Source organism: Phoca vitulina, unplaced genomic scaffold, assembly GCF_004348235.1.
Source record: "Phoca vitulina isolate PV1807 unplaced genomic scaffold, GSC_HSeal_1.0 scaffold28, whole genome shotgun sequence".
Lineage (NCBI taxonomy): Eukaryota > Metazoa > Chordata > Mammalia > Carnivora > Phocidae > Phoca > Phoca vitulina.
In genome coordinates, this window is record NW_022589731.1 from 2,260,389 (window position 1) to 2,286,692 (window position 26,304).

Below are 26,304 nucleotides of genomic sequence, written 5' to 3' on the forward strand. Positions count from 1 at the left end.
CTGGAAGTAGCCAAGATAAACGAACAGGGTACTCCTTATAGCTTTGTTTGAATGGTGATAAAACTGGAAACAACCAAAATTTCATTAAATAAATTAATTATGTCACAGCCATAAAATGGGATTTACGCAACTATTAAAAGAACAAAGCAAATCCATGTGTGTTCCTATGAAAAAACCTTTAATAGATCTTTGGGTAGGTTAAAAAGGAACAAGTTAGTGCATTGTGCATAGTATGATCCCTTCTAAGTAAAAATGATATAAATATGTAAAAATTTTGGTATTGTGTACACTTTTTGCTGGAGGGATACACAACAGATATGGGTAGTTATTGGGCGGTAGGAGAGAGGGCACTTTTATTTTCTTTCCATTTTATACCTTTCTGTGTTGTTGACTTTTTTTTTTTTTAAGGAGGGGGCAGAGGGAGAGGGAGAGAATCTTAAGCCGGCTCCACGTCCAGTGCAGAGCCCGACAAGGGCCTTTATCTCAGGACCCTGAGATCATGACCTGAGACAAAATCAAGAGTTGGACACTTAACTGACTGAGCCACCCAGGCACCCCTGTTGTTGACTTTTTAAACAATGTGTACATATGAATTTTATTTTTAAGAGATCAGTAAGAGGCTGTTTTGTGCCCTTGAGGGGGCTTACCTCTCATATTTATAATCTTAATTTATATAGTGCCTACCATGGAAGCAAATGCCTCCTGTATTTCTATGTACATATCCACTCCTGGGGTTGTAAATAAGTTGTTCTGTGTATAAAAAAACAAGCCTGGGGGTGCCTGGGTGGCTCAGTCATTAAGTGTCTGCCTTTGGCTCAGGTCATGATCCCAGAATCCTGGGATCGAGCCCTGCGTCGGGCTCCCTGCTCCGCGGGAAGCCTGCTTCTCCCTCTCCCACTCCCCCTGCTTGTGTTCCCTCTCTCGCTGTGTCTCTCTCTGTTAAATAAATAAATAAAATCTTAAAAAAAAAAAAAAGCCTGTTTTTGATCTTCCAAAAGAAAAAAAAAGAAAAAAAGAAGAGGCTATCTGGGCAGTGGATTTATGGAATTAAAAAATACGTTTCCATATATAAATTGAGAAATGTTATTAAAAATAGGATTAAAATATATGACACACACAAAATAACAGATCCCAGTTCAAATATTAATATTCTTCTCCACTTAAATTTTTGGTCTTCACCCCACAGGTTATGGAATACGGAATAATTTCCTTGGTTCACAATACACTTCTAACTCCTCTCAGAAGAAGAGATAAGCCTGGTTTTGTGATATTATTTTCACCTCTCTCTTTTTTTTCACATGACTAACAACATGTGAACATGGATTTTCTAACCAAACTGACATGATGTTGTTTCTAAGCCCTGCTGAGGAGGGCTGGTTTTCTGGCATGGAGATCTTGCCAGGGGTGACATCCGACCCTAGATATTGGGCCAAATGCAGAGACTCGGGGACAAACACAGGTGGCTTGAACTGGGGAGAGGGGAACCCCTCCAGCTGGATTTTCTGGATTCTACTCAATAAATACCAAAGCCAGAGCGGCTCCAGGGCCCCCCTTCCCCTGTCTCCTACCCACACAAACTCCGGAGACTTCTGAGATGGCCCATTGTGGTTGAGTAGATGTAGAGGTCTTGTGGGAAGACAGCTGGGCTGGGAGTTGCAAGTCCCAGCTCTGAGCATGATCAGGTGCTCAGAGGGCTAAGCTAGGAAGCGCCCGCATTATTGGCCACACACCCTCGTGTTCTAGCCACACGACAACAGCTGCTCACTGGTCATCTGCCCAGTGCCAGGCGCTGTGCTGGTGTTGGGCATACACAGGTGCCCACATCAGGTACCAGATGCAGCCAGTGAGGCATCTCAGTGTGAACTGGAGCTCTCTGGAGAGAACCTCCACTTGGCTTAGGTTTGGGGAGATTCTCCCTCAGTCCTGGAAGAGAGTATTTGTTGGTAGGTTTGACCTTCTTTGGTCTAGCCACCATGATGGGGAGGACTCCTCGGGAGGTCCAATCTCAGGAAGAAAGATGAGAAAGTGGCCTCAGTGAAGCAAATAATACCCAGAGGGTAATATTTCAGTGGCTAAAGAGTAGGGCTGATTTCCTCACTGATATATTTTCTTTACAATGAAGTCGCTAATGGAAGCCATCAGGATATGTATCTTCCCCACCCCCACCTCCCAAAAAGCTCTCTGTTTTGAGAGAGAAAAAGGGCAACGTATAAACATTTTAAAGGTATTTTGATTGACTTGAGGGTCCCCCAAAATGTTTGCCAGTGACGAAGGGGATTCTAATGGAGTTCTAGCGCTACCTAGTGGTGGCTGGAGAGGGAGGGATGAGGAGGGGAGAGCTGGGGACACAGGGTTACTGCTCACTCTGTTGAGAGAAAACTTCCCACCGGCTACCCTCAGTGGGCAGAGAGGCTCCCCCGAAGGGTCTTTTGGTGAAGGTCGGAACAAGTGAGTGTCTCTGGCACCTCTCTTGGAAAAGGTGGATAGGAGACAGATGTCACACCGCCAGCCATGGCGGAGAGATGTCTGTTTCCCGTTCCTGGTCTAGGGGTGAGGGGCATTTGAAGTGACTGAAGGCTATTGGCTTATTGGACATGTGCCTCCTGACTCCTATTTGTCTTTCAACTTTTGCCAGCTAGGAATTTTAAATTTTTATGTAGTCATATTTATCATATTTTTCCTTTATGATTCTCTAGTCTTTGTAACATTCTTTTTTTCTTTTTAAGATTTTATTTATTTATTTGATGGAGAGAGAGAAACAGTGAGAGAGGGAACACAAGCAGAGGAGGGGCAGAGGGAGAAGCAGGCTCTCGCTGAGCAGGGAGCCCGATGTGGGGCTCGGGGCTCCATCCCATGATGCTGGGATCATGACCTGAGCCAAAGGCAGACACTTAACGACTGAGCCACCCAGGTGCCCCTAGTCTTTGTAACATTCTTAGAAAAGCTTTCCTGACAAGTAAAGGTCACTTATTTTATTTTTATATATATTTTTAAGTAGGCTCCACATGGGCAGTGCAGAGCACAATGAGGAGCTTGAACTCAGGACCCTGAGATCAAGACCTGAGCTGAGATCCAGAATCAGACGCTCAAGTGACTGAGCCACCCAGGCTTCATAGATGTTTTAAATGACCCTTACCTGGGGCCCCTGGGTGGTCAGTTGGTTAAGTGTCTGACTCTGGATCTCAGCTCAGGTCTTGATGTCAGGGTCATGAGTTCAAGCCCTGAACTCTTCACTGCCAGTGTGGAAAAAGTAAACATCCATGAGAGCAAAAGGATGCTGGGGTATTACCACCATTTTGATAATTAAAAATGTTTTTCAGTTTAGTTATTTTCAATCTATTTTGTGTTCATTAGTGGTCGTGTGCTCCCTGGCCAACTTCCAGAGATCTGAGCCAAACCACCTGGGCGTCTTTAGGGTCTCTCAGAAGTTTTCAGGCTCAGGAACTCAGTGAGGACAGTCTTCCTTAGGCTGGACACTTGGAGGAATCCCATTGTAGGGCAGGCACAATATCGCAGAGATTTGGATTCAGACCACTGGAGGGCTGTACCTCAACGTTTCTTTTATCAGCTCCTAGCCAAGCGTCTCAGCTTCCCTAAGCCTTGAGATTTTCGTTTGTAAAATGGGGACAATGAAGATAAAATAATAATAATAATAATGATAGTACCTACCTCACAGGGTTGTTACCAGGTTTAAATGAATTAATACAGATTAATTGCTTAGACTAAGGCCTGGTCCATATGACTGAGTGCTCCATAAGCATCACCGGCCACTATTACTGAGCCAGTAGCTCCGGGATGGGTCAAGAGGGATGCTGGACTCCTTTGAAGTCACTAGACAAGTTTCCTAGACAGGGATACTTGTGCTCCTCTTTCTGGTATTGGGGATTTTCCTTTCTGCATGTAGCAGGGACCTCCACTCTCCTTTTATTTATTTTATTTTATTTTAATTTTTTTTAAAGGTTTTATTTATTTGACAGAGAGAAAGACAGCCAGAGAGGGAACACAAGCAGGGGGAGTGGGAGAGGGAGAAGCAGGCTTCTCGCCGAGCAGGGAGCCCGATGCGGGGCTCGATCCCAGGACACTGGGATCATGACCTGAGCCAAAGGCAGACGCTTAACGACTGAGCCACCCAGGCACCCCTATTTTATTTTATTTTAAAAAAGATTTTTATTTTTTATTTATTTACTTGAGAGAGAGAGCACAGAGGTAGAGGGAGAAGCAGGTTCCATGCTGAGCAGGGACCCCGACGCGGAACTCGATCCCAGGATTCTGGGATCATGACCTGAGCCAAAGGCAGACGCTTAATTAAGCCACCCAGGCGCCCCTCCACTGTCCTTTTAGATGCAACCTTGGGAGTGCTTGGCCTCAGCCCTGGATTTTATACATGGGCATGATAGGCTCAGTACTTAGACCTACAAGTTTTCTAAGGGTCTGCTTAAGACTGGAAAAAAAATGATTGGCTCCAAATTATGATGGAAAAATTTCAAAATCAAAATTAATAAATATTTACTTATTTGACTACAAAGTAATGTTGTACCAACTTCATTAATCGTTACATGAGTACTCATAAAGATTTCATTATGTTTAAAGACAATTGTAGGTTTTTCTCACTTGGCAAGAAATCCAACACATGCATGATTGCTTAGAAATAAAGCCAATTGTAAATTCAATGAGTTCCTTGTAGTCCAATGATTCCAAAAGCCAAACATTTTCAAAATGTTTAAGGCAGGAAAATTATGTTTAATGTGGGATGTAGTATATTTTAGTGTGTTTGACCTGATACAGTTGAGCTCCGAGGATAAGAGTTTGGGGGTTTATGAAGATCTTACAACTGGTCATGGACCTAAGGGCTACCTCCCAGGGGACAGGTCTGTCTGTGGAGCAGAGGGAAGGGTGGAGTTCCCCCTCCCTGCAGAGCCACCTCCTGCCCCATCTTCCAATGTGGCTAGCCCCACTTGGGTAGCAGCCTGCACTCACTTGGATATCTGGCTTTCCCTGGGAGAGCCTGCAGGCATTCTTTAAACATCATCCTCTCAACTAGAACACATATCCATATGGAACAGTTTCCCAAAGTGGGGTCAATTAATGACCTGCATCAGATTTTATTAAACCATAATCTCTTGGGATGAGGCCTGGGAATCTGCATTTTATCAATCATGTCCCCCTCCCCACCCCCCTGGTCTGTATATGATTTTGATGTATGCTAAGTTTGAGAATCATTAGTCTAGTGTGTGTGCACCACAGGAGGAGGGAAAGATGATCCTTTTAAAAAACAGACTTCATTTTTTAGAGCAGCTTTAGGTTCACAGTAAAATTGAGTGGAAAATACAAAGATTTCCCATATACCCACACACATGCATAGCCTCTCTCATTGTCAATATCCCCCCAGCAATGTGGTACATTTGTTATAATCAATGAACCTACATTGACATAGTATCACCCAGAGTCCGTAGTTCATATTAACGTTCACTATTGGTGTCGTACATTCTATGGGGTTTGGACAAATGTGTGATGGCATGTATCCACCATTATGTTATCATACAGAATAGTTTCATGGTTCCAAGAATCCTCTGTGCTCTGCCTATTCATCCTTCCCTCCCCACAATCTTTGGCAACCACTGATCTTTTTATGGTCTTCATAGTTTTACAGTTTCCAGACTTTCATATAGTTAGAATCATATAGTGAGTAGCCTTTTCATTATATTTTTTCATCTAGTAATACATATTTAAGTTTCCTCCATGTCTTTTCATGGCTTGATAGCTCTTTTCTTTTTAGCACCAAGTAATATTCCATTGTCTGGATGTACCACCATTTGTTTATCCATTCACCCACCCAAGGACATCTTGGTGGCTTCCAAGTTTTGGCATTATGAATAAAGCTGCTATAAACATCCTTGTGCAGGTTTTGTGTGGACGTAAGTTTTCCAATCCTTTGGGTAAATATCAAGGACTGTAACTGCTGGATTGTATGGTAAGGGAATGTTTTCTTATAAAAATCACCAAATTGTCTTCCAAAGGTTCTGTACCATTTTGTATTCCCACCAGCAATGAATGAGCATTCCTATTGCTACATATCCTCACCAGCATTTGGTGTTGTCAGTGTTCTGGATTTTGACCATTCTAGGAAGTGTGTATGGTATCTCTTTGTTGTTTAGATTTGTATTTCCCTGATGACATAATATGTGGAGCATCTTTTCATATGTTTATTTGACATCCATATATCCTCTTTGGTGAGGGGTCTATTAAGGTCTTTGGCTCATTTGTAAAACCAGGTTGTTTTCTTATTGTTCAGTTTTGAGAGTTCTTTATATATTTTGGATAATAGTCTTTTGTCAGATACGTCTTTTGCAAATATTTTCTCCCAGTCTCTTTGGTTTGTCTTTAATTCTCTTAACAGTGTCTTTTGCAGAACAGAAAAATTTAATTTTAATGAAGGCTAGCTTATGAATTCTTTCTTTCATGGCTCATGCCCTTGGCATTGTATCTGACAAGTCATCACCAAACCCAAGGCCATCTAGATCTTCTCCTTTATTATCTTTTAGGAGTTTTGTAGTTTTGCATTTTTCATTTAGATCTGTGATCCATTTTGAGTTAATTTTTGTGAAGGGTGTAAAGTCTGGATTCTTTTTTTTTTTTTCCCTGCATGTGGCTGTTCAGTTGTTCATGTGCCCTTTGTTGAAAAGCCTACCTCTGCTCCATTGTATTGCCTTTGCTCTTTGTCAGAGGTCAGTTGACTGTATCTGTGTGAGTTTATTTCTGGGCTCTCTATTCTGTGGCATTGCTCCGTTTGTTTATTCTTTCACCAACACCACACTGTCGTGATTACTGTAGCGCTTTTTTTTTTTTTTTTTTAAAGATTTTATTTATTTATTTGAGAGAGAGAGAGCACATGAGAGGGGGGAGGGTCAGAGGGAGAAGCAGACTCCCTGCTGAGCAGGGAGCCCGATGCGGGACTCGATCCCGGGTCTCCAGGATCATGACCTGAGCCGAAGGCAGTCGCTTAACCAACTGAGCCACCCAGGCGCCCCTTACTGTAGCTTTATACTAAATCTTGAAGTTGGGTAGTGTCAGTCCTTCAACCCTGTTCTTCAATATTGTGTTGGTCATTCCAGGTCTTTTGCCTCTTCATACACACTTTAGAATCAGTTTGTTGACACCCACAAAATAACTTGCTGGAATTTTTATTGGGATGCGTTGACTCTATAGATCAAGTCGAGAAGAACTGCTACCTTGACGATATTGAGACCTACTGTGTGTTCGGCCCTAACCTCAGCCCTGGGAGGTAGGAAGCTGGAACACACAGAAGCACAGGAGAGGCTCCCTCTATGGTGCTGGCGAGGAAACTGCACCTCACACAGTGCCAGGCATACAGGTAGGGCTCAATAAATGGTCACTGGGGCAACAGAGATGCTCAATTCCAAAGCGCCTGGGCCATATGGTGCCCATGCCATGCTAAGATGGGTAGCACAGACTCCCATCCCTCCAAGGGAAGACCTGGCCTCAGGGAAAACTTTGCGAGAAGGGCACTGTTGAGAAGAGAACAGGCCAGATGGACTGGTCCGAGCAAGTCTCTTGACAGGGCGGCTGTGCCGATAGGGGAATTTGCTGATTTATTTATTTTTTATTGATTCATTGAACAAATATTTATTGGGTATCTATTATGTATCAGGCACTCAGAGATCTCCCCCTCTAGCTTGTCCAGCCACCTCCTGCCATTCAGACAGGACAACCCTGCATAGATTTTCTGATGGCCTGATAATTATGGACTGGGCCTTGAGGGATGGCGGGGGGTCCTGTCTCCCAGCCTAGGGATGGTTGTGGCTTTTTCCTCTTTTAAGGTTAGTTTCTTGACAGGGAGGAAAGTATCACGGTATGGACTAGGGTGGTCTCAAGTTGCAGGAAGCCCATCGTGGCCTAGATGAACCCCACGCTTGCCTGCCTGGTGGGGCCCCTCCCTGGGGCTGGTTCTGGGCTCAGCATCCAGGTGCTCAGGGAAGGAATTCGTTATTCTGTCAAATATTTTATTATTTATCAACGTGGAGACGCTTCAAGACTTGAACTGATCTGGGAGCTGGGAAGAGGGAGGGGAACCAGAAGGAGGAGACAGGCAAGGAACAAAAAGAGAAGAGAGACGGCCAGGAGAGGAAGTGACAAGAAGCAGAGAAGGGCGTGGAGAAGGGGACAAAGACAAAGGGAGGGAGGGAAAGAGGAAGAGACAGAGACAGAGGGAGAAAGGAGTCAGCCTTAAGGGAGAGAAAGAAGACAGAGGGAAGGGGGAAGAGGGGGCTAGAGCTGCTGTTGAAGGAGCCCCAGTTCTGCTGGACATCCCTGCTTGGGCTCCTCCCTCTCCTGCATGCTGGTGTGAGCACTCACAGCACCCACACATGCATGCACAAGGACACACGTGTACATCCATGCAAACACATGCACCAACACCCATCCCCCTGGGCACCGCCTTCAGAATCTCTACCACTGGGGGGGCGGGGTTGCCACGGCGACAGGTACTGGAGCCCCACCTCATGGGTATTAATAGCTTCCACTGAAGTCACCGAAACAGTGATTTCATCCAACCTTGTCTCCCTGGCAGCTTCCTTCTCCCTCCTCGCTTCCAGGATGGGGCTAGACAGGACCCTTGGGGCCACACAGGCCATTTCCCTGCCTCCTGGCAGCTGCCTTGGTAAAGAATGTCCTGGAAGCCTCAGGGATTCTGCCCCAATGTCCAGTGGGAAGGGGACTGCTGGCGTTCTTTGATTCTTTGAGCTGAGTCTAACCATAGCCCCTGCCAGAAAAGGGTTTCTGAGACACAGGAGCCCTCCGAGGGCTCACTCTCAGCTTCTCGGGGTCCCATGCGGTCACGTCTGCCTTCTCTAGGTTTCTGCCTGGCTAAACACTTGCATCCAGCTGACACTTGACAGTGGCCTCCCTTCCCACAGAATAGAGCTCCCTGGAAGGGCTAGGGCCAGGCCAGGGAGGGGGCGTGGGGTGCAACATTTCAGAGGCACTCACTTGTGACCCCGCGAGAGCCAGCGCGCCCCTGCATTTTACACCAGGGATGCCTCGCTTGCCTCATCCTCTCCTGGCTCTGCTCATGCTCCCATTACCTCCTCAACCCTCTTGGGGCAGCAGAGGTTTCTTTCCTGCCCTCAGTTCCCCGCCTGGGCCCCCAGTTCCTCTCACCTTCCTGTGGGACTCCCTGGGATCGGGCTGCAGACCCTGTAGCTGCCTCTGGACCCCCCGACAGGCACTAGTCTCTGGCCCTCACTTCCTCTTCCCTTTGACCTTCTCTAACTCTCCCCTGCTTTGCCCACAGTCCCAGCTTTGGACTACGTGGGGCCTGTGACATCCCTGCTGTCTTCTCCCTTTGGGGCCTCCATCCCCCCAGCCCCACCCCCTGGCCCATGCACCAGCTCCTCCTCCCTGAGGAAGGGAGGGGTGGGACTCCGGGGCAGGCCTGAGCCGCCCCTCAGCCACCCTCTGCAAGTCCTACCAAGAGCCCTGCACTTCACTCACACTCCAGGGGCATTAGTCCGGTCTAGACAGAGCCTTCAGATTTATTCTCAGGCCAGCAGCAGTTCACAGTTGACCTCACTGCAGCAGACTTCAGGGTATATGCGTGTGTGTGAGAGTCTGTGTACGCTTGTGTAGAAATGAGCGTGCGAGAGTGCAGAGGTGTGTGTGCAAACGTGTGAGTGTGCTGCCATTCAGAGCCCATGGATTTCTGACGCATGAGTCATGGGTTGGGAGCGAGCCTCGAGAAGATATGCCCATAAATAAGACAGCACCCCTAGCCCTCATGTCCGTTCTGCAGCTGACTGGGCACGTGATCTTGGGCATCTAAGAGGCTGGAGGCGGGGGTGGGGGCTGTCTTTCCCTCCAGACCCCACAGAGCAGCTGTCATGGATATTTCTAGCTTGCCTGGAGTCCCAGACATTTATGGATGTGATGCCTGCAATGGGTGGGGGTCAGGGGGCAGGGGAGGGACATAAAGAGCTTCACTCCCAGGGATCTTAGTGGAGTTCTGCTGGCAGCCAGGCAGATTCATCCATTCCACAAGTATTTTTTGATAGTCTGTCACGTGCCGGGCACTCTCCTATGGGCTGGGGACATCATGGTGAATAGAGGTGACCTGTCCTCTCGCCTCACAGAGCTTATGTTCTAGTGGGGGGAGGCAGAACATAAATAAGGGGGAAAGGCTACTTTCACCGTAATCTCCCCTTCCCCCCAAGAACCAATAATGGTATGGGAAGTGGCCGAGGTGGTGGGGGTTCTTTAGCTGGGGTTGGCAGGGAAGGTCAGGTGGTGACACGTGAATTGTGCCTGAATAATGAGGAGCCATCACATGGAGACCTGAGAGAAGAACCTTCCATAAGAGGATGGATGAGATGCTTGTTGTCAGCTCACACCCTCACTGGATTCTGGATCAAAGTTGCTGAAGCCAGAGAACTAGAGGTGACCTAGAGGAGCAGGAAGGCAGATTCTCTCTCTGGGGGGACCGCGGTTCATCTTCTACCCCAACAGACAGGGAGAAGGAGATACCCTACATCCAGGTAGAAGGAATGGCTCCCTTACCCCTTCCTGCAGGCTTCCTGGTAGCAGTATTGAGCTGGAGGATAAAAGAGTCATGTGAATAGATAACTTGCTGAAGCCCCTTCCTCTAGGAAGCCTTCTTTGATTGCTAAGGGCCACAGAGGCTCGGCTCGCCCCACCTCTTACAGTTGACAGAACCACTCGGTTCAGAGTTGGTGGTTCTCTCACGGTTTGTCCCTGAGAGCTGTTCCCCCAGCTTGGCCAGGTCTCCTAGGTCCTCTCTGTATTCACCCAAAGGCCCCCAGTGCGATGTGTGCAGTGACCGGATAGCCGGGGCTTCTCGTCCTGAGCCCTTGCCCCAGCGCACCCTCAGATGTAACTGAGGGCCGACGGTCAAGTGCTTTGGTTTCCAATCTCACCCCACTCATTGAATCAACCATTCACTCATTAAAAAAAAATTTTTTTTCTTGAGCTTTTACTGTGTGCCAGGCCCTGTACCTGGCGCCAAGGGGACTGTAAAGTAGAGCTACCTCGCCCTGCGCCCGGCACCCGGGGACCTCAACGTTCTTGCTGTTTCTGTTTTCAACCCCGAGTTCCACTATCCGTGGGAGGAATGAGCCCAACTCCCGGAGCCCCGGTATCTGCCTGGCCTCTTCCCCCGACCTGGGCCGGGCCCCTAGCGCCGCGGAGAACTTGTGGCAGCGGGAACGCGGCGCGCCCCGGGGCCACATCTGGCTGAGCGGGCGCGCGCGTGTCACTAAGACGCTCATTCACCGGCGCAGCTGTCACCATAACAACCGGAGCGAGGGAATCCTGGCGACTGCGGTGGGCGGGGGGCGGGGGCGGCGGCCGCGGGAGGAAGCCGGCGGGGGCGCCCAGCACGCCCCGCGCTCCACAGAGCCCCGCTCCATGCGGACCCGCCGGCGGGAGGGCGCCACGCACGTCGCCGCAGCGGCCGTCCCCGCGGGCGGGGACCGAGCCCGCCGCCCAGCCGCCCGGCGCTCGCGCCGGGAGCCCTGACTCTATGGCCCGGGGGGAGCGCGCCGGAGCCTCCGCGCCGCCCATCACCGGCGGGAACCCGAGCGCCAGCCCGAGGAATAGGGGAGCCCCGGGCGCCGCCGGCCCCGGCCCAGGGGCCCGCCCGCGGCCCCCGCCCCCGCCGCGGGGAATGGCAGGCAGGTAGCCGGCTGGCGCGAGGACCCCCGCGGCGGGCAGGACGGGCCGAGGACGGCGCGGCCCCGAGAGAGGGAGGAGAGCGGCGGCCCGCCCGCCCCCGGCCGCAGCCCCGGCAGGGCCCTCCCCCGGCGGCGCGCGCCCGCGCGCGTACACATTCGCACACCGTACCTCGGCTCCTGCCCAGCCTCTCCTGCCCCCCGCGAGTGCCGAACCCCCTGGGGCCGGATGCCATGGGTAACAACTTCTCCAGTATCCCCTCTCTGCCCCGAGGAAACCCGAGCCGGGCGCCGCGGGGCCACCCCCAAGCCCTCAAAGGTAAGGAAGGCTCCGCCGGGCCGGGCGCAGCCGGAGGACTGGGGCGCAGGTGGAGGGGCAGGGAGATGTGGACAGGTGTAGTTGGGGAGGACGGGCAGGTGCCACCTGTTGTGCGTATTTGGAGACTCGAGGTGCGCATCTGGCCCTAGAGGTGGGCTGGGGTGGGGGGGCTGCTGGTGGTGATGTTGAAAACCGGGAGGATGGCGTTCCGTGGGGTCTGCGCAGTTTTCCCTGCCAGCACTGGGAACGTCACTGGAGTTAACTCAGGCCATGATGCTAGGCTAGCGTGCAGGCGTTGGGAAGGGCATTTGCCCAGTGGGTAGGGAAGTGTGGCAGGATGCACAGGCTGGCCAGCTGTGCTTTTCAAGGGAGGCATCTCAATCTCCTTTTTCATCTGCCCAGGGCTGGAGAGGTCACGCTGGAAGTACTAGTTGCATTTCCAGTTGGACGATCTTAAAGATCCAGGACTTACTTACAGCAGCCTGGAAGAAGGGGCCAAAGCTGATGGCCTCTCAAGTCCTCTGCAGCTGTTGACTTTTTGCATCCACAGACTCAGCTTGTTTTCTGGTTCCTCCAAAGGCCAGATGTCCAGTTGGAACCTTAGAAAGGAAAGGCTGGGAGCCTTGAAAGAGAGGAACATTTACCAGGAATGTCTTTGCTGTCTAAATCCCCAGACCTACCCAGCACCGGAAGGGAGGCCCTAGGCCCAGTCCTCAGTCCTGAGGCTTCCAGTGCTGTCTTTGACCTTTGCAAGACCCAACTGGGTCCTCCCAGGCCCTCAGACCCCACTGATTCCCTTCAGGAAGCTGCTTTTCTATCCCTTAGAACGAGCTAGCACTTGTCCTGGGCGTTCTGATGACTAAGAGCTACGAAGGGAAGCCCCTGGTCTTCCACAAAGAACCACCCACTTCTTCAGTCCCTTGGGTTGTGAGAAGGATAATAGTCATACCCCTTGACAAAGTGTTAAAGTTTACAAAGAACTTTCACAAACACCTGTTCATGTGAGCGAGGAAACTGCTCTGGGTAGTCAGCAAAACTAATCGAACCCATTTTATGGTGGAGGAGAACCAATGCTTGTTTCATGTTCCTGAAGCCAGCGAGAGGCAGAGCGAGGCTGCAGAGCTGTGTCTTCTGACTTGGAATTCTGTCCTCTCTTTCACTGGACAGTTAACTTTTCAGACTGGGAGAGAGGAGAGACAGGACCACTGTTCAGCGTTCTAACTCCAAACCTTTCAGAACTTCCGCTCTCAGTGGGTTTGTTGTGTCTTTCTGGAAATTAATATGGTGGTACATGTCAATCTTTTTAAAATAACACATTCATTGGCCTTGTGATTCTCCTTAGAGGAACTGATCCCAGCAAAATGGACATCTGGGCAAATACTTATGCATCAGGTGAAGATGTTCACGGCAGTGTTATTTATACTCGGAAAACAACCTCAATGCCCTGTAATCATGGTATATCCTCTCGGTGGAGTATAATGCAATCTTTAAAATTGTATTTTTGAAGAATATTTGATGACTTGGGAAAATGCTCAGTGCAGCATAATGACAGTTGAAAAAAGCAGGATACAAAGTTGTATAGGCTGTGAGATCCCAATTTTGTTAAAAAAAATATGAATGCAAAAAAAAAAAAAAAAATCAAACCTTGGAAAGTGTCCAAAATGGTAACAATGGTTTTCCTCTGGTAAATGGGATCATGTAAGATTTTTTCTTTTCTTTTTTATACTTCACTCTTTTTAAAAAATTTCTACAATAAGCAAGTATTATTTTTTTATCATCAGAAATAAGCTGTAAGTATTAACATGGATAAAGACTATTTCTGAGTATTGGAAACAGATTCCTAATGATGGAGGAACCTGTGGACATCCTCCCGTTCAATGTCCTCCCTCACAAGTGAGAAGAATGAAGGGAAGGGAGAGTGATTTGCCCAGTTACTCAGTGCATCAGATGGCAAAGTCGGGCTGAACCCTTCAAGGATAGGGTAGCTGGGCCAGTGAGTTGACTTGGGGTTTAACTGCTCACAAACTGCCCCAAGAAGGCTGGCCTGCTCCATCCTTGACCCTGGGGAAGCCCAGAGAAGGCTTTGGTAATTGTACCCCTTTTTACCTAAAATGTGGGATTGTGGGGATGTGAGGTCTCCGTGGCTGGGGTCTTCGGCAAGGGAGAAAAGGGGCAGGAGAGGGTCTGGGATCCTCCTACCTCCCTGTCCCCACCCGAACTTCCTCCTCTGCCTGACTCCCCACCTATGTGGCCTGGGAAACCTCCCTTATGCTGCCTCCCTGGTTTACAGGGATCAGTTTCTTCTTCTAGGGGACTAAATTGTGGTGAAATTCTCCCCCTAACTGTCTCCCTCCCTCTGCCCATCTCCCTTCAGGCTTGATTTACCAGAATCCACTCTCTTCTCCCTTCCCACACACCTATAGGAGGTGGCCATGAGAATTTTGATTTTGCTGCTTCCAAGCCTGAGATGAGGATTAGAGTGTACCCATGACGGCCATCTATGGGTGCCCTCTGTCCTTTGCCCAGGTTCCACTGATCCTGACTTCTCCAGACCCTAATAAAGCCATCAGCTTTATTCTGTGATTGTTTTAGTGTCCATTCCAAATTCCCTTCTAACTGTATCAGCATTGACCTAGTAGTCTTCTCTGATATATCACTGGTCATCCAGAATTCCATTTCAATTCTATTGGTGTTGACCTCAATACTGGCTGTGATTCTAAGCCTGTCCACCCAGACTTCTGCTCAGATTGCTTATGTACTCACCCTGAATCCAGCTCTAATTCATATCAGTGTCTATCTTAGAAATTTGCTAGGGGTGAGGAACTCTCGATTTTTTTCTCTCCTTCTATAATTGCAATCTCTATTGATTTCTCACCATTTTAATTAAAACAACTGGAAGGGGTCTGGCATAATAGGGACCCTGGGACACATTGGAGAGCTAAGATTGGTCTGGCTGTCAGTCCGACATGAAATGAAGCTCATCCATCACCTCTCAGGTGGTAGACTTTGGTGTTCTCCTTGGAGACACACTGACTTCATTGTTGGTGATTCCCACTGGGGTCTGAACAGGGTTGGTCTAGGAGTGTCCAGGGGAGAGATCCAAGGCATAGCTCTGGGCTTAGGACCAACAGACAGTTACAAGGAGTTGCTATGTGCCTGGCCTAGAGGTGAGGGCTTCTGACATCCCTGTACATTCACAGGCTGAAGATCTATTTGAAAAGGCAAGGCGGATTTGAGCTGGACATGGAGGGACCTGCAGAAACTGGATAGGTGACAAGGGGTGCAGCAGGCGTGCTGGGTACGGGGAGGAGGGTTGGGAAAGAGACATACAGCAGAGGCTTGGAGGTGGGAATCGGTAGCTGTGTGTATATATTCTCAGTGAGGGGCACAGGGTAACTGGGGCAAGGGGCTCATGCTTCATGGAGACAAGTACAGAGAATAAAGAACTTCCTCCTTTCCCAGTTCTTTCTGAGTGCCTGCCTGCTTGGTGTATGTGTTGAGGGAAAGGTAACTAGGAAAACCCTGTGGAGGGCTATCCAGCCCCAGTGGTTACCTACAGATGAGGATTGGATGGGCCACCTCCCATCGTTTTTTTTTTAAATTATAGTGAAATTTACATGAAATCTACCATTTTAATATTTTATTTATTTTTGTTTTATTTATTTTAGAAAGAGAGAGAAGGAGAGAGAGTGGGGGAAGGGGCAGAGGGAGAGAATCTTTAAGCAGACTCCCTGCTGAGCACGGAGCCCAACGTGGGGCTCAGTTCCATGACCCATGAGATCATGACCTGAGCCAAAACCAAGAGTCGGACACTTAACCGACTGAGCCACCCAGGTGCCCTCATTTTAACATTTTAAAGCGTACAGTCCAGTGACATTTAGTACATTCACAGTGTTGTGCAACCACCACCTCTATCAAGTTCCAGAACATTTTCATCACCTCAAAAGGAAAGCCTGTACCCAGTAAGCAGTCACTCCCCATTACCCCCTCCCCTGAATCCTTGGCTAAGAATGCTACCCAGAAACACTGACCTAGGAAGTGGTGGCACTGGGACTTCTACCCAGAACACCAGAGCCCATGGGGGAGAACACATTAGGGCTTTCTTTTCCCTGACCCTCTGGGATGGCACGTGCTCATGCCAAGATATGCACATTGAGGCTCAGGCATTGGCTCTCAATCACAGAGGCCAGGATGGAGGCTGGATAGGCAAGAGCAAGAAGGGTGGGGGGAGGAGGGCAGGAGCTGGGCACTGCCCGGGGGATGCCAGGGATGCCTCTATCCTGGTGTGCCTGCTGCCTGGGCCTATCTCTTGTTGGTCTGTGACTCTCCCAAGGGCTAGAGGCTTAGGAGCTGCTTATCACTGAACTGGTTGCTTTGGCAACCCTGGGCAGGATGCAAGTGGTCTCCGTGGTAACGCCTGGGAAACCTGCCTATGGGGATGGAGGGAAGTGGACTGGCCAGCGGTCAGGCAGGGTGGCACAGGCAGAGCTGGGCTAGGCTGCTGAGATCAAAGGCCTTTGGGGAGGGTCAGGCTTATGGAATAGCCTGGGCTGCCTGTTGGCTATTCCCCAGCAAGCCAGAGTCCAGTGGCCCAGGGGAACTGGGGGCCTGCCTGGCGACGCCAAAGGCACCAATGCCCAGGAAGTGGGAGGAGATGGGGGTGAGAGTGGGAAGGGGGGTAGAATATAGCTTCTGGATGACAGATCCAGCTACAGGGTTTATTAAAAGATGCTTATCAGAGGTCATTACCCAGATCCTACTGTTTTGGGAAATGAGCAGGTGCTGACGCACATGGGGAGCCGGGCGGGGAGAAAAGAAGGTCTAGGAGAGGAGGAGAAGGAGATAGATGAGAGTCACTGGCAGGCAGGTGGGAGGCCTTGGTTTTCTCTCTGCTCTAGCTGCAGTTGGGGGGTGGGCGGGGCTCTGCACTGGGCTCTGGAACTGAGGTTCTCCTAGGGTGAGAGCTGGGGTTCCAGGAATGCTCTGATGGGAAGGGCTCATTCTGTTGTTTAACAAATGCATACTGAGCATTGATGATGGGCCAGACACTCTCGTAGGCATGAGAATACAGTGGGGTACAAAATAGATGAGGGCTTACTGCCACGGCTGCCATGAAGCTTCCCCTCCAGTGGAGAGGCAGATGGGAAGAAAAATGACAAATGAACAAAAATGAATCGGAATACGATAAAAGTGCTAACATGCTATGTGCTGGAGTCTGTACTAAGCTCTTTACACCTATTATCTCATTTATTTTTTTTAAAGATTTTATTTATTATTTTAAAGAGAGAGTGCGTGTGCACGTGAGTGGGGGGAGGGGCAGAGGGAGAGAGAGAATCCCAAGCCAACTCCGCGCTGAGCACAGAGCTGGACGCAGGGCCCGATCCCACGACCCTGAGATCATGACCTGAGCCAAAATCAAGAGTTAGATGCTCAGCCGACTGAGCCACGCAGGCGCCCCTTATCTCATGTAATTTTTAAAACAAACCTGTGAAGGAAGTATGATTATTAACCCCATTTATGGATGGATAAACTGAAGCTTAGAGGTTAAGCAACTTGCTCAAAGTCAAATGGCTGATACGAGGTGGAGCTGGGATTCTGGCCAAAATCTTTCTGATTTTGGAGCTACTGTTCTCTCTTTCTCTTTTTAATACAGACATACTTAGGAGATATTGTGGGTTGTGTTGCAGATCTCTGCAATAAAGTGAATATTATAATAAAGTGAGTCAAATGAATTTTTTGGTTTCTTAGTGCATGTGAAAGTTGTGTTTATGCTATACTGTAGTCTATTAAGTGTGCAGTAGCATTAAGCATTATGTCTAAAAAAACAGTGTACATACCTTAATTAAAAATATTTTATTGCTAAAAAAAATAACCATCACCTGAGCTTTCAGTGAGTTGTGTTCTTGCTGGTGGAGGGTCTTGCCTTGATGTTGATAGCTGCTGACTGATCAGGGTGGTGGCTGCTGAAGGTTGGGGGTGATTGTGGCAGTTTCTTTCTTTCTTTTTTTTTTTTTAAGATTTTATTTATTTGAGAGAGAGCATGAGTGGGGGAAGGGAAGAGGGAGAGAATTTTCAAGCAGACTCCTTGCTGAGCGTGGAGCCTGACACAGGGCTCGATCCCACAACCTAGGAGATCATGACCTGAAACCAAGAGTCAGATGCTTAACCAACTGAGCCACCCAGGTGCCCCTGTGGCAGTTTCTTAGAATAAGACAACAATGAAGTTTGCTGCATCAATTGACTCTTCCTTTCACAAATGATTTCTCTGTAGCATGTGGTGCTAATTTGATAGCATTTTACCCACAGGAGAACTTTTTTCAAAATTGGAGTCAATCCTCTTGAACCCTACTGCTACTGCTTTATCCACTAAGTTTATGTAATATTCTAAATCCTTTGTTGTCCTTTCAACAATCTCCACAGCATCTTAAGAAACCACTTTGTTCATCCATAAGAAGCAGCTCCTCATCTGTTAAAGTTTTATCACGAGATTGCAGCAATTCAGTCCCATCTTCAGGCTCCACTTCTCATTCTAGTTTTCTTACTGTTTCCATCCCATCTGCAGTTACGTCCTCCACTGAAGTCTTGAACTTCTCAGGGGCATCCATGATGGTTGGCATCAACTTGTTGCAAACTCCTGTTAATGCTGACATTTTGACCTCTTTCCATCAATCATAAATGTTCTTAATGGCATCTAGAATGGTGAATCCTTTCCAGAAGGTTTTCTATTGACTTTGCCCAGATCTATCAGAGGAATCACTATCCGTGGCAGCTACAGCCTTATGAAATTCATTTCTTAAATAATAAGACTTGAAAGTCAAAATGACTCCTTGCTCCATGAGCTGCAGAACGAAGGTTGTGTCAGCAGGCGTGAAAACAACACTCATCTCGTTGTCCGTCTCCATCAGAGCTCTTGGGTAACCAGGTGCATTGTCAACAAACAGTAATATTTTGAAAGGAATCTTTTTTTCTGAGCAGTAGTTCTTAACAATGAGCTTAAAATATTCAGTAAACCATGTAGTAAACAGATCTAGGCTTCGTTGCTCCATTTATAGCATGCAGGCAGAATAGATTTAGCATAATTCTTGAGGGGCCTAGGATTTTCAGAATGGTCAATGGGCATTGGCTTCAGCTTAAAGCCTCCAGTTGCATTAGTCCCTAACAAGAGAGTCAGCCTGTCGTTTGGAGCTTTGAAACCAGGCACTGACTTCTCCTCTCTAGCTGTGAAAGTCCTAGATGGCATCTTCTCTAATAGAAGGCTCTTTCGTCTACATGGAAAATCTGCTGTTGAGTGTAGCCACCTTCGAGAATGATCTTAGCTGGATCTTCTGGATGCCTTGCTGCGGCTTCTACAGCAGCACTTGCTGCTTCACCTTGCACGTTTATGTCGTGGCGACGGCTTCTCTCTTCAACCCTCATGAACCCACCTCTGCTAGCTTCAGGCTTTTCTTCTCCAGCTTCCTCACCTTCCTCAGCCTTCACAGCATTGAAGAGTCAGGGCCTTGCTCTGGATGAGGCTTTGGCTTTAAGAACATGTTGTGGTTGGTTTGATCGTCTGTTCAGACCACCAAAACTTCCTTCATATCTGCCATCAGACTGTTTTGCTTTCATATCATTTGTGTGTTCACTGGGGTAGCACTTGCAATTTCCTTCAAGACCTTTTCTTTTGCACTCACAGCTTGGCTAACTGTTTGGCACAAGAGGCCTTGCTTTCCCTATCTCCCACCTTCCTCACTAAGCTTAATCACTGTTAGCTTTTGATTCAAAGTGAGAGGTGCAAGACTCTTCCTTGCACTTGAACACTTAGAGGCCAATGCAGGTTGTCAATTGGCCAAATTTCCATATTGTTGTTGGTAGAGCAGTCAGAACACATACAACATTTATCGGTTAAGTTTGTGTCTTATAGGGGTGTGGTTGGTGACACCCCCGAAAGGTAACCGATCACAGGTCACCATAATAAATATAATAATAATGCGAAAGTTGGAAATATTGCGAGAATTACCAAAATGTGACACAGAGACATGAAGTGATCAAATACTGTTGGAAAATGGCACCGGTGGACTTGCTGGATGCAGGGTGGCCACAAATCTTCAATTTGTACAGAAACCTCAGTATCTGCAAAGTGCAGTGAAGTGAAGCACCATAAAACGAGGTATGCCTGTAACCTCTTTATTTAGAACAGTTTTAGATTTACAGGATTATTGCAAAATAATATGGGGAGTTTCCAGATACCCCATATCTGGTTTCCCCATTATTAACATTTTAGTATGGAAAATTTGTGACAAATAATGAACCAATATCCGTACACTGTTATTAACTAATGTCTATACTTTATTCAGATTGCCTTCATTTTCCCAGTGTTCTTTTTCTGTACCAGGATCCCATCCAGGATATCACATTATATTTTTAGGTACCATCTTATATATTTAGTTGTCATGTTTTCTTAGGTTCCTAAGATAATTTCTCATGCTTTCTTTGTTTTTGGTGACCTTGACAGTTATGAGGATTACTGGTTAAGTATCTTATACGCTGCCCCTTTCTTGGGATTTCTCTGATGTTCTTCTCGTGATTAGATTGCTGTGTAGGTTTTGGAGAGATAGACCGTAGAGGTGAAGTGCCATTTTCATCACATATCAACAATGCATGCAATCAACATGATTTATCCCTGGTGAAGTTGACCTTGATCACTTGGCTGAGGTAGTGCTTGTCTGATTTCTTCATTGTAAAGTTAAAGTTATACTTTTCTCCCCTTTCCATATTGAACTCTTTGGAAGAAAGTCCCCATGCACAGCCCTCACTTAAGGGGTGGGAGTTATACTTCATTCCCTGAGGCCCGAGCACTACTTTATTTTATTTTAATTTTTTAAAAAAGATCTTATTTATTTATTTGAAAGAGAGTGAGTGAGAAAGAGCACATGAGCACGGGGATGGGGAGAAGCAGACTCCTCTGCTGAGCAGGGAGCCCGATGTGGGGCTGGATCCCAGGACCCTGGGATCATGACCTGAGCCGAAGGCAGACGCTTAACCGACTGAGCCACCCAGGTGCTCCCCCCGCTCCCGCAAGCACTACTTTAACTACTGTCACCTGTTTCTTTAGTTACCTGGTCAGTTATAACATCAGTTACATCTGGATAAGGGCTGTGAAAGAGAAGACTGTGGAGCCAATGGGGGAGCTTGACGTGGTCCTGGGGTCTGGGAAGGTTTCTCTAGGGAAGTGATCTGAGGATGAGTAAGGCTTGGCTTTATGTTCTTAGAGGGGTGCTCCTGGCCTATTGGGTGTGGAACTGTTCATTTAGCACCCCTGTCCCCTGCTTGTTCAATGCCACTGGCCACCTTAAATGTCACTGTGACATAAAAAAAAAAAAAAAGCTCTCCCAAGGTTTTCTTTTCTTTTTTCTTTTAATTCCAGTATAGTTAACATACAGTGTTACATTAGTTCCAGGTGTACCATATAACGATTCAACGATTCTAGAATTACTCAGTGCTCATCAAGATAAGCGGACTTTTAATCCCCTTCACCTCTTCACCCATCCCTCCACCCACCTCCCCTCTGGTAACCATCTGTTTGTTCTCTCAAGTAAAGATCTCCCATATTTTTAAAAGCACCCCAAAGGGGGCAGTGCCACCCCCAGTTGAGAGCTTTGAGCTGGGTGTGGAGAGCAGCAGTGAAGACGGTTCCTGGCAGGGGGCCTAGCATAAGCCCCTGCGCTTGAGGGCAGAGTTTAGAGTTGGCTCCCGCTAACTGTGGGGGCGATGAGCCCAGGCCCGTGTCATCCTGACCCTCTGGGCCAAGGAACTTTCAGCAGAAAAATCATTAAAAGACCACTGCCTTGTCTCTCTGCCATGGTCACAGAGGCTGTCTGTGCAAGGCTGGGACAGCAGGAGGAGAGAGGGTCTTTCCTGGGCTGCAGGAAGGGCCAAGGGAAGTGTGTCTGCTGGCTTATCTGTGTGGTTTTCTTTGCCTCGGTTGCCCCGGAATGCCAGCCTGGCTACCCCAGAGGCTGGGGAGGGGACAACAAAAAGGGAGAACATTGCCAGGAGGAGGTGTTGTCTTACGATAAAGGTGGTGGCAGGTCCACATGCTCCTGGCTTTCACCTTCGTCTTTCCCCTGTGGCTTGCCCTGGTTTCTCCCCAGCATCCACTGAAAGGTGGGTCTGCTCCAGGGGTCAGTCTAGAGTGTGTGTCCATCCAGGTGCCTCTGAGAGTGAGGGGAGGAGGCACTTTGCCTTGATCAGAGTAAGTAAAACTGCAAGGATGCTCCAGCTGATTTACTTCATGTGCTGGTGCCTCTTGGCGCCCGACATGGAGCTGGGTATGGAGAACTGAGATGTGAATACTGGGCATTGGGTCTGCCCTTGAGGTGCTCACAGCTCAGCCTTATTTAATTCAGACATCCATCTGTATAGACAGAAGGGTCCTGGAGCCCTTTTTCTCCTCTGTGTCTGCTTTCTTTTCCTTTCCCTTTCTTTCCCTGGTCTTCCCAGCAAATGCTCCTTGGAACACATTCTCCCTGAGGCTAGAAGACTGGCAGGTGGTCAGGAGGAAGGGCCGGTGACCCCTGATTTTGAACATCAGAACCCAAATATACCATAGAGACTGTTTTGTTCCTGCCTCCTTTCTCAGCCCCAGTTTGGGGTTCTTAGTCCTGGAGAGGGAAAGTGACTTGACCAAGATCATACAGCTGAATTGGACCAGGTGGTATTGTGGTCTCAAGGCTCTGACCTTGCAGGATGCTAATGCTTTCCAGAGTTGGCAGAAGTATACTCCAGAGGGACAGCCTGAATGCTTGCCCCTGCCGTGCTATGTGCTGTCCATAGGGGAACTACTGAAGGGCTTTAGATGGAACAGTGACAAAATCACTTCGACGTCTTAGAAAATTCTGGGGCAGGAGAGGAGCAGGGCAGGGCCAGCCAGGAGCCTCTTGCAAACCACCAGGGGAGGAGACAGATGTGGCTTCTGCCAGGAGGGGGCAGTGAGCAGTGAGGCCAGGAGATTGACTTCAGCTTGAAGATTTGGAGGTGGCGAGGGAGATACGGAGGAGCTGCTTGTGCGGATACATCTCTGGGGATTCTGACCTCCAGGGCAGTGGTCAGGGAAACACCCAGTGGCCTGACTTGGAAGAGCTTGCATGCACGGGGGGAGGGTGAGCCTCTTGGGAGGTCAGGTGTGTACGATGTGTGGGTGTTCCCTTGAGTGCTGTGTCCCACCCAAGCTTTGAGGTCTTAGAGCCTGGAGGAGAGACAGGCGGGCAGGGCATGGCTGGCCCTGGGCTCTTAACTCCATCTCTACCACTTGGGAAACCATCAATAATTAATATTACCTCTGCCTGTCATAGGTGGCTCCCGCAGGGGGGTGGGAGAGGCAGGGCGCTGGCACCTGCGAGGTGATGTGCACCTGGCTTCTGCTGGCCCCTGAGCCAGGGGCCTTCAGTCCTGATGTAGCCAGGCTTTCTCAGGTGGCTCCTCGCTCCCAGCGGAAGCACACAAACCATGAAAGGTGGCCATAAATCAGCCGGGACAGGCCAAGGTTGCTCTGGTTTTCCCAGAGTGAGATCAAAGCCCCAGACCCTCACCCTGGGGCTCAGTGCTTATTAAATTATTAAACTGTCAAGGGAGGGGAAAGCGGAAGGGACTGGGTAGATGGCCATATAGTAAAACAGAATGCAGAAGAATGGGCTGAGAAATGAAGCAGCAGGTGGTGCAGATCTCTCTTCAAGATAGAGATTTCATTTCCTTTGGATATATCCCCAGAAGCAAGAATCACTTGGTAGTTCTACTTTTAATCTTTTGAGGAACCTCCGTACTGCTTTCCAAAATTGCTGTACCAGTTTGCATTCTCACCAACAGTGCACATTGTTCCCTTTTCTTCACGTCCTCATCAATATTTGTTATCCGTCTTTTTGATAAGAAACATCCTAACAGGTGTGAGGTGATATCTCATTGTGGTTTTGATTTGCATTTCCCTGATGATTCGTGATGTTGAACACCTTTTCTTGTACCTATTGGCCATTTGTATGTCTTCTTTGGAAAAATTACTCTTCAGGTCCTTTGTCCTTTTTAAAATTGAGTTACTATTATTATTTTCTTGTTTTTGAGTTCTAAGAGTTCATTATATATTTTGGAGGTTAACCCCTTATCAGACATATGATTTGCAGATATTTCCTCCCATTCCTTAGGTTGCCTTTTTATTTTGTTGATTGTTTCCTTTGCTGTGCAGAAACTTTTTGTTTGATATAGTCTTACTTGTTTATTTTTTTTTTTCTTTCATTGCCTGTGCTTTTGGGATCCTATCCAAAAAATTATTGTCAAGACCAATGTCAAGCTTTTTCCCATGTTTTCTTCCAGGAGTTTATAGTTTTAGGTCTTATGTTTAAGTCTTTAATCCATTTTAGGTTGATTTTTATATATGATGTAAGATAAAGGTCCAGTTTAATTCTTTTGTTTGTGGATACACAGTTTTCCCAACGCCATTTATCCTTTCCCCCTTGTGTATTCTTGGCATCTTTGTTGAAAATTAGTTAACCATATATACATAAGTTTATTTCTGCATTATTTTATTCTATTGATCTATATATCTGTCAGTTGGAGTGGGCCCCTTTGTCTTGTTCCTGAGCTTAAAGGAAAAACTTTCAGCTTTTCACCATTGAGTATGAGGTTAGCTGTGAACTTGTCATGTATGACCTTCATTTTATTGAGGTACATTCCATACATACTTAATTTGTTGAGTGTTTGTGATGAAAAGATGTTGATTTTGTCAAATGCTTTTTGTGCATCTGTTGAAATGATCATATGATTTTTTATCTTTTATTTTGTTAACATGGTATATGATATTTATTGATTTATATATGTTGTACCATTTTTGCATCCCAGGGATAAATCCCACTTAATCATGGTGTAAGATCCCCTCAGTGTGCTGTTGAATTCAGTTTGCTAATATTTTGTTGAGGATTTTTACATCTATGTTCATCAGGGATATTGGCCTGTAGTTTTCTTTTCTTGTAGTGTTCTTATCTGGCCTTGGTATTAGGGTAATGCTGGTCTCATAAAATGACTTTGGAATGGTTCCTTCCTTTCTTTTTTTTTTTTTTTTTGGAGAGGGTTTGAGAAGGATTGGTATTAATTTTTGTGTAAATGTTTGATAGAATTCACCAGTGAAGCCATCTGGTCCTGGACTTTTCTTTGTTGGGAGATTTTTTTTTTTTTTAAAGATCTTATTTATTTATTTGACAGAGAGAAAGAGAGAGCACAAACAGGGGGACCTGCAGGCAGAGGGAGAGGGAGAAGCAGACTCCCCGCTGAGCAGAGAGCCTGATGCGGGGCTCGATCCCAGGACTCTGGGATCATGACCTGAGCCAAAGGTGGATGCTTAACCGACTGAGCCACCCAGGAGTCCTTTGTTGGGAGATTTAAGAATACTTTACCCAGGGCGCCTGGGTGGCTCAGTTGGTTAAGCGACTGCCTTCAGCTCAGGTCATGATCCTGGAGTCCCTGGATCGAGTCCCACATCGGGCTCCCTGCTCGGCAGGGAGTCTGCTTCTCCCTCTGACCCTCCCCCCTCTCATGTGCTCTCTCTCATTCTCTCTCTCAAATAAATAAATAAAATCTTAAAAAAAAAAAAAAAAAAAAGAATACTTTACCCAGCAAAGCTATCCTTTGGAATTGAATGAGAGATACAGACATTCCCAGACAAAAAAAAAAAAAAGCTGAAGTAGTTCACAGCCACTAAACTTGCCTTACAAGAGTTCTTCAAGCTGAAAAGAAAGGATACTAACTAGTAACATAAAAACATATGAAAGTATAAAATTCCCAGGTAAATGTAAATGTATGGTCAGATTCAGGATACTCCAGTATTCTAATGGTAGTGTATAAATCACTAACAACTCTAGTGTAAAGGTTAAAAGACAAAATTATTTTAAAAAGGTATAATTACAATAATTGGCTAGTGGATATACAATATAAAAAGATGTAAATTGTGACATCAAAAACATAAAATGGTTGGGAGGCAGTAAAAGTGTTGAGCTTTTGTATATGAACAAAGTTGAGTTGCTATCAGCTTAACATAGACTGTGATAAGATATTGGCGTTTTGTTTTGTTTTCAGAGAGAGAGTGTGTATGTTTGTGTGTGAGTACGTGCATGCTCGCGCGTAAGGGTGGGGAGGGGCAGAGGGAGAGGGAGAGAGAATCCCAAGCCGGCTCCATGCTGAGGCTCCACTCGGGGCTCCATCTCACGACCCTGAGATCATGACCTGAGCTGAAATCAAGACTCAGACTGAGCCACCCAGGCACCC

At 47.4% G+C, this 26,304-nt stretch overlaps 1 protein-coding gene across 1 annotated transcript in view; it reads left to right on the forward strand.

Moving 5' to 3' along the window:
* Positions 1-11,850: 11,850 nt before the first annotated feature.
* Positions 11,851-26,304, forward strand: part of NEURL1 (neuralized E3 ubiquitin protein ligase 1) — a 76,855-nt gene continuing 62,401 nt past the window's right edge. Inside the window, exon 1 of the mRNA XM_032423205.1 lies at positions 11,851-12,018. Coding sequence (XP_032279096.1) covers positions 11,934-12,018 — 85 coding nt within the window. The 5' untranslated portion in view covers positions 11,851-11,933. The remainder of the gene's footprint in view (positions 12,019-26,304) is intronic.